Source organism: Monomorium pharaonis, chromosome 6 (assembly GCF_013373865.1).
Source record: "Monomorium pharaonis isolate MP-MQ-018 chromosome 6, ASM1337386v2, whole genome shotgun sequence".
In the NCBI taxonomy this organism is placed as follows: domain Eukaryota; kingdom Metazoa; phylum Arthropoda; class Insecta; order Hymenoptera; family Formicidae; genus Monomorium; species Monomorium pharaonis.
In genome coordinates, this window is record NC_050472.1 from 19,255,751 (window position 1) to 19,263,827 (window position 8,077).

Consider the following 8,077-nt stretch of genomic DNA (forward strand, 5'->3'; position numbering starts at 1 on the left):
ATTTTATTTTATTCTAATATTTTATGCTTTTCAGTTAATTTTTTTTCAAGAAATAGAATTATATTAGTATAAAATAAGATAAAATATATTAATCAAATTAATATATGTATAAGATTAGATATGTCTCATACAAACTATAATATTATATAATGATCTCACTCGTGAATTCGAAATTCTGATTTTAATGAAACTTGGCAAAAATATAGAAGGGGTAAATACATAAATTTAGAAATTTTTCGTTTGGGCTTATAAACGGTTAATTTAAAAGGGTGAAATCACACTTCAAAGATAAATACATTTTTGTTTTTTCTCGATATATCGTAAAAACAAAACATCGAAAAATGTTTTATACAAAAGTTTTACAGCTTAAATATCTCTAAGTTACGAAAAATTTCTAAATTTATATTTATCCCCTACATTTATGTCAAGTTTTATTAAGGCTGCGTTCCGATATTTACTTTTAATACTGAAAATACTGAATACTGAAAATCTACAATATATGTGACGTAAACTATGGATTTTCAGTACTGGCAGCAACTGGCAGTGAATATCGGAACGCAGCCTAAATCAGAATGTGTCCACGATCCGAGAACGGTCCAAGTTGGATGCCAAATATAAAAACTACTAGAAAATTATTTCAAATGTTAGTAATTTTGGTTACACATTTTCAAACAAACTGCGCCTTTTCGATCTTTTTTTTCGATTCCTAATGGTATATCCACACAAACTTGCATAAGCATATGCATAAGGAATTCGATTGGTCTACTTTCTTATGTAAGTGCTTGTAGACCAATCAATTTTCTTATGTATATGCTTATGCGCTTATGCAAGTTGTGTGGATATTACCATAAGTAAAGAATCGATTTTCAAGAAAATTGAATAGTAAAGAATCGATTTAAAAAATCGATTTTTTTCATAAAAAAATCGATCTTTTGATGAGTCGAATCGGAATCGAACATCTCTAACCCTATCAGTCTGGCACTCCGGCTGTACCTCAGTTTGTTTACCTGTGCATTTATATTTAAAAATGTCGTGTTGGATACGTGGATGTACTACAAAAAGTGGAAAAAAAGATGCTTCTAAAAAGAAAAGCCTTTTTACAGCTTGCACGGAAAAAATGTTTAATAATTGGCGTGATAGTGAAATTGCTGCAAGAGGTATTAATACTTTTAGCAAAACGAGCCGCATCTGTGAGTTGCATTTTCAGAAAGATGATATTATCAAAGAAGATATCTTTTATATGGCAGACGGTACAACTATTACGGTGCAACGTAAGATACCGAAGTTGAAAGAGGATGCTGTTCCATCTATTTTTCCATCAGTGATTATGTACTATAATGTATTAAACCCCATTAACAAGGAGAAATTAAAAGAACAAAATGAAGGAACAAGAATTACAGACCAATTAAAGAATACTGTTAATTGTTTCGTTTCCGTGCCACCATGTGAATCAAAGAATCATATTTCACACCACGAACAAAATTATACAAATGAAGATAACGAGTTGCAAACATGGATTGAAATTAAGAAGAATTTTAAAAGTCTTACTCTTACATCAGAATACTGCATCCCCGTAATTACGGATGAGATGGCAATGTGGACTTATTGGAAAGAAGACTTGTCATCCTGCATGTGGCGTGTTATACTTAAAAAAAACATGATACTTTGGGTAAATAGCTATTTCATTATTTTTTATTATTTTATTATATTACAAGACTATAAACACAATATCTTTTATGTTACTTCCTGTTATATTTGTAATGACAGGTTTATGTTGGAGAAAGACAAATTGACTCTCTATGTGGGAAAATAAAAAATATAGGTGGTATTCAGAATATTTTTCAAAAATTATCCAATGTCAAACCATGTAAAGAAGTTGGCAATAAAACCTGGTACTTGCAAATGTTTATTTACTATCATTTATTCAAATTTTAAAAAATAATATTGTAATAGAAACCTTTTATTTGTTTATCTTTTTTAATTAAAAATATGAAGTTTAAATTTTTTACATTTTTGTTTCTTATATTATCGTTTATCTTTTTAGTTCAAAATTGTGTGTTGGATACTTGATAGGAGATAGTACGGTATATAATGTGCAGTGCCAAAGATGTTTACCATGTGCAAAACATTATAAAGATATACTTAAAACATCAAAGATGCCCACGCTGCAGCAAAAATTGTCAAAAAATGGTCAATCTCTCCATGTGAAAGGTAAAAATATTTCTCTTTAAGACTTTGGAAGAAGATAAACTTTCAAAACATCAATTATTTCTGATCATTAACTATTTGCAAGTAAAAATGTTGTTTCAGTCGTTTTTATTGGATTATTTCGTAATGTTTTTTTTTATAATACAGGTACATATAAAAAAGTCAGTAAAATGTATAAGAAAGAAATGCGCTCAGGGAAATGCACAGGCAGTGGAAGATGCTATATGAAAATTACCCATTAATTAGCAGTTGTCTGTGCAAACATGTCTAACAACTTCTAAAGTAAAAAATAATAAAATAAAGTGTATAAGATACACCACAGTGGGTATATAAATGTTTGTCATTGCGGATTAAAAGCAGTAATTAAAGGTTGCTACAGATTTCAAGAAAATACGTTTTTAAAGTATTAAAAGAAAAAGTTCAAAAATGAAACTATCTAATGTGCGTGGTACGTTAATTTTGCTAAAGTGTTAATATAATGTTTATTATATGGCTTAAAGACTTTTTCTTACTAATTATATTTGATTATTATGTATTTTTATTGTTTAATCGTTGCGTATTTATTGCAGCCATTTTGCTGTTAGATGAGATAAAAGTTTCCAAAACAATCGCATTTAATCGTAACAACTTTCAATTTGAGGGTTCTACGAATTTGGGAAAATACACTCCAAAACTCGATTGTACAAAAAATGACAAGGTTACGCACAAAATTATACGATTTTTCCTAATCACAAGAATGTTTTTTCTCGACAAACAAAAATAATAACATTGAAAAAGAGCAAACAAAAGAAAGGAGAAAATGTTCTAAGCTGAACCAGGCGAGTGATGGATATTGCTACAATATGCAATTTTCAATGTCAATCTGCATCTGCTACCGCCAGGAAATGCATCTGTTATCATCGTAAAAGTAAAATTTGCTAGGAAAAGAAAATGCCAAAAACAACAAGCAATAATAAATAAAAAGAATATACGAAGAGAATAAAAACCTAAAACAACATAAACCATAAACTTCTAACTTTATTTTTTTTTCTATTTATATAATTTATTGTAAAAAAATAAATTAAATATTTGGAATTAATTGTAAATATATATAAGTACATTTAATAGAATGTGAATGAAATTGAATCCAGAGTTTTTAAAATTTCGCTAATTTCATCAATACTTGTTACCTTAATATGTTTTGAAAAGGGCATAATTCTATCATCAATATAAATATTAATACGTAAGTTTGGAAACACAGCGATTCTTTTTCTGACACTGAAATTACTCTCTACTTTCATAAAACCGAAAAATGTATCGTTTCCCTTTGAAAATCCCCAATTCGACGAAGGCAATTTAACTAAATTCAAATTTCTTTGCAAATATTTAAATTTCAATTTATCTGTCTCTGTGTGTTCTACTTTCTTTGAGCTTTCTTCCATCATATAACTGAAAAAGTATTATGCATTATTCACTTTTATTTTATCAACTTATTCACTTTCATTACTTACTTTTCTGTTTTATTGCTTTCAACTTGGATATTTTCTGTTTCCTACTGACAAAATACGTAATAATACGATGCACGCAATAAAAGAGACTTCAATTCTTTTCAATGCTTTTTCAGTTTGACTTAATAATCACAAATCGGAGCAACAAACACGTGCAATGACAACTGATGCTCTATAATTTGTACTGTGACTCTGGTTGCATTCGGTAGAAAACGTAACTTAGCATTGCGCTTCTAGTAGCGTAAACTGTTGTAAGTCTTGTAACCAGACAGCAGGTTGTATTAGGCCATCACATACTTTCCGTAAAACAACAATAAGATTTCAACCAATCACGTACTGTATTCAGTCGATTACGATTATGATACCCAATCCAATGCGTTGAAACCTTATTGTTTTTTTACGTCTTGTGGAAAGTGTGTATGATCAGTGTTGTGATGCTCGGTCTACAATGTCAGCAAGAGTAATGGAGTAGGAATAAGAAGTAAGAAATATGAAATGAGATTTGCCCATTTCGTTTACTCCCGGTTTTTTAATTGGTTAATTGTTACTCTTACTCCTTACTCCATTACTCCTACTGACATTGTAGACCGAGCATTAGACGGGTCGCTTTTTCTCGCACATGCGTGTCAAATATATCTTTTTTCAAACAATTATTAAAGTATAAAAATCTGATTTATATAAGTTTTTTATGAGCCCTATTTTGATTATATATTTAAACGTTATATAAAATTTCTTTAAAAAGTCAAGATTGTATAAAATCAAATAAAATAATAGACAATTATACTGCGAATAATTCTACTAAGCGCAGCTATTGCTTTACAAATGGCGGTCATGAATAAGAATCCACTCCAATAATTATTTAGTGTTGAATGAGTATAATTACATCTCTCTCGATATTTGAGGTGATGTTAAATAATTACCACATTATCTACAGACCTTCGTGGACATTGGCTACGTAGTTCAAAATGCACATGGAGGCGCTGATGGACGGAAACACCTAAAATGCGCGGACATGACCGCTCTCCAGATTTCTAAGATTAGCGCGCGTGCGCGACCATTCTCGTTCGTTGGGGGGACTGGCATCACTGGCGTATCCCGGACGCTGCTCCGTCCGTTAGCCATGTTTTACGGTCGACGAGTACGGTCAGTGAGCCTGTCATGCGAAAATGCGTCCCGCGGGCGTGAGAGCCGATCTGTCGTGTAAACGGTCGCGACGACGGTCTTGAAGACGCGAGACTGGCCTTGGTGCTCGAGGGCGACGTGAGAGTGGCATGCGCCCGCCGCATCATCGGCGGGACATCGCGCGCGTGTGTAACGGCGGTGGTGCTCGTCCTCGGAGACGGTGGTGATCTCGGACGGAGGGCTACCTCGGTAGGCTCCCCTACTACCGGCGGCGTCTCCCGCGCGTCGGAGTCTGTGCGTCTGTCAGATCTCTGCTTCCGACCCAATGGAGCCGCGTCCTCTCGCCCGCGTCCTGTTGGCTTTGTTGTTGACAGCGCTCGCACGAGGTGAGTTTCTCTCCCTTCCCCTCCTCCTCCTCCTCCTCCTCCTCCTCCTCCTCCTCCTCCTTCACTCGCTCCTTCATCTCGCGTTTGTCCCGGCGGCGTGTCGCGATTCCTCAACTCTCTCTCCTTTCCACCTATCACGTAGGCTGAAAAAAATTCTAGCTCTATATAATGCACATATATTTAATTATATCAAGAAACGCGGCAGCGTCTCGCGTCAAGTGTATTTTTCACAAGATGTATTTTTTCACGTTAATCTTCTACTATCATCCATGGTAAATCCTAGTAAAAGCCTCGATAAACAAATTGGCACGAGGTTACAATCTCGAGAATCGGAACTTTGTGTGTGTGTATGTTTTGTATGATTATATTTTAATTATATTTAGCTACATTTTTTAAAAGTAAACTTTCGGATCGTAATTATAAATTGAAAAGATCGGTCCCTTTTGCACCTCTGATAGAATCGTATTTTTTCGTTTACTACACACTGAAATCACGAGGAAAGGAGAAAAGAAAGGAAAAGAGAAAGAATCATTCTCTCTCCTTACCGTCTATCGTCCCCGAGGGACTTCCGGCGACCGATTGAATCTAAAGAATCACTTAAAGGATTGAATTTATAACCGTGAGAGGAACGCTGGTCGCCTGGCGTCGGAGAAAACACCGCGCCGCGCCGTCCGTCCGGCCGTCCGTTCGTTCCCCTTATCGTCTGAAATTTCAATCCGTGCTATTCGGGGAAATCCACGCGCGAAAGAAAATCCGCTCTCCGCGGCCGTTGCTCGTGGGACAGCGAACGATCGACCTGTCGGCCGGCGAGCGTGCGATGCGTCACGCTGATTCCGCGGGTACGTTTTCTCTCGTTGGCTGCCGCCAACAATAAATAGAATGCAGAGGGATCGATAGCGGTTGCGGTTCGAAATAAATGCGGCGATCTTGGCGTTTCGGCGTACCCGTATGTACGTACGCATATATATATGTATATATATATATATACGTGCGATCTCGCGCGGTCGGGGTGGAGTAGGCGTACGCGCGCGCGAACGGGGAAAGAGGAAGGCGAAACAAAGTGTGCGAGGAGCGTGTAACTGAGCGAACGGATATACAGAAAGTTCAAAGGTTCGCCAATTTTCATTCCTTTCGTTCCCGGCCGCGGATGAGCGAGCCCCGTCCCGTGTCCGTCGCGTCTCACAATTGTATTAGCCTTTCGTCGTGTAGATTTCGATTTATTCTGTGCGCCCCTCCCTCCCCTTCATCCCTTGCGCGCTAATTTTAATTGTTTTAAGTGGACCCGAAAGGAAAGTTCATTAAGACGAAACACAATTATCGATTCCCATTTGAGATTTCGTGCGTCTTTCTCGTCATTAGTTCGATGCACTGAAGATCGCTTTTTTTACGCGATTTTTATTTTGCACTTTTGATGATTTTCTGTTGTTTTAATAATCTTCTTTTGGATCGTAGTTACGATCAGGAAGAGCCAATCTCTTTTGTAGCTTTGATTGAAAATGTCTGAAATTAAGAAAGATGATAAGAGTCGATTTAATATATTTTTCAAGCTATTTGCCACAACTTCACATAACTTGCAATTATTTATTTTCTTTTTTATGTCTCAGTGTATTTCAAATCGATTAAAAATTTAAAAACATGTTAATATTATATCAATTAAAAACTCAATTAGTATTTTATTAATCGTACAGTCTGCTCGACCTATTTTTTTATGTGTAAAATGTTTAGAAATTAATCTACTTTTTTTTAAATAAAAAGGTAAATCCTCCTTAATTGGAAGCAGATAAAATGAGAGTTCAGAAATTAATACATTTACGACAATCAAAGGAACATCAAGAAAAATATCATATAAATGTCGAATCTTTCGTTCACATTTACAATTTTACAGTACAGCTTTCTAAGAATTCGTCTCTCGTCGAGTTTCGAATCGATTTGTGTCTCCGTCTTGCGCCTCTAATGTCTTTAATATTCGTAGAGACGCGTACCATCTTATTCAGATCGCATATAAAGCGACAACGCAGACTCATCTTACAGAAGTTGCTCTCCTTTGTTTTTCTAATCCTGACTTTTATACATATAGTTCCGTTCTTACTTTTCGTGTTTGACGGAGATTGCGTGTCGTCATCGCTGCGAAGCATTTTCTCACTACTCGTTGTTCGTATTGATATCTGGCTTATGAAAATTACGTGATGTTTTCCACAAAACAATCAAGAAAGCTACGTGTAATTAATGCGTCAACACGTGAGCACTATATGCCAGTTCACTTCCCGCAAAGTGTTTCCGAGAATCGTTGGAAAAATAACTTGCGTTACTTCTATTGAACGTATTGTAAATACGTATAATTCGGTCATGCGAATTTTACGTCTGTCGACGCACTTTGTAGGAGAAAATCGAGTTGAGAGACCCTGCGCATGGGGTGACTATTATTGATGCAGAAAGGAGAGAGAGAGAGAGAGAAAAAAAAGAAAGAGATGAAAGGAAGAAAGGGAGAAAAAAAGAGAACGGGGCGAAAGAGAGGATTACGCCGACGGAGAGAGTTGGGGTGACTTCTTTCGGAGATGTACTCTCCATTGCCAGTCGCTGGAGAATCAATTCGTGGAATTAAATTGACACTCTGTTTACAGTTTAATGATTACGAAATTAAATAAAGTTTAACTTAATCAACACATCTGTCTATCTTTATCTGGAATGTATCCTTATTGATCGTAATATATATAGGTAGACAGATAATTTATCTAATTCAACCTGTGCAGCATAACTAATAGCGTAGAACAATTTTAATTTCATTGTTTTTGATCGTTAATTGTTGGAAGTCGATAATCTTGAGGTTTTTATAACTTACGGTTTTTATTAAGATTATTATTATAACTTATATAA

The 8,077-nt window shown here is 35.4% G+C and overlaps 1 protein-coding gene and 1 long non-coding RNA gene across 4 annotated transcripts; one reads left to right on the forward strand and one right to left on the reverse strand.

The window, feature by feature from the left end:
* Window positions 1-461: 461 nt before the first annotated feature.
* Window positions 462-3,171, forward strand: LOC105839129. 2 transcript variants are annotated; one of them, XR_004963781.1, is made up of 5 exons: window positions 462-1,669; window positions 1,768-1,892; window positions 2,045-2,211; window positions 2,356-2,656; window positions 2,778-3,171. XR_004963781.1 is itself a non-coding variant. In XM_036288718.1 (4 exons), the coding sequence occupies exons 1-4, from the start codon at window positions 1,028-1,030 to the stop codon at window positions 2,448-2,450; spliced, it is 1,029 nt and encodes a 342-aa protein (XP_036144611.1). In that variant the 5' UTR covers window positions 462-1,027; the 3' UTR covers window positions 2,451-3,171. The 2 variants fall into 2 exon arrangements, 1 of the variants encoding a protein (XP_036144611.1); XM_036288718.1 differs by having other exon boundaries at window positions 2,356-3,171.
* A 34-nt stretch (window positions 3,172-3,205) lies between these two features.
* On the reverse strand, window positions 3,206-7,700 carry LOC114254476. 2 transcript variants are annotated; one of them, XR_004963782.1, is made up of 3 exons: window positions 5,749-7,700; window positions 3,699-5,346; window positions 3,206-3,636 (listed from the first exon to the last, which is right to left on the reverse strand). It is a non-coding gene; the product is annotated as an uncharacterized LOC114254476 (long non-coding RNA). The 2 variants fall into 2 exon arrangements; XR_003625861.2 differs by having other exon boundaries at window positions 3,699-7,689.
* Window positions 7,701-8,077: the final 377 nt, after the last annotated feature.

Excerpts from the sequence above, each read along its gene's own strand:
- LOC105839129 (XM_036288718.1), top strand. The coding sequence starts at position 1,028 with ATGTCGTGTTGGATACGTGGATGTACTACAAAAAGTGGAAAAAAAGAT. Across the intron at positions 1,670-1,767 it reads AAAAAAACATGATACTTTGG|GTTTATGTTGGAGAAAGACA; the intron begins GTAAATAGCTAT and ends TTGTAATGACAG. Across the intron at positions 2,212-2,355 it reads TCAATCTCTCCATGTGAAAG|GTACATATAAAAAAGTCAGT; the intron begins GTAAAAATATTT and ends TTTATAATACAG.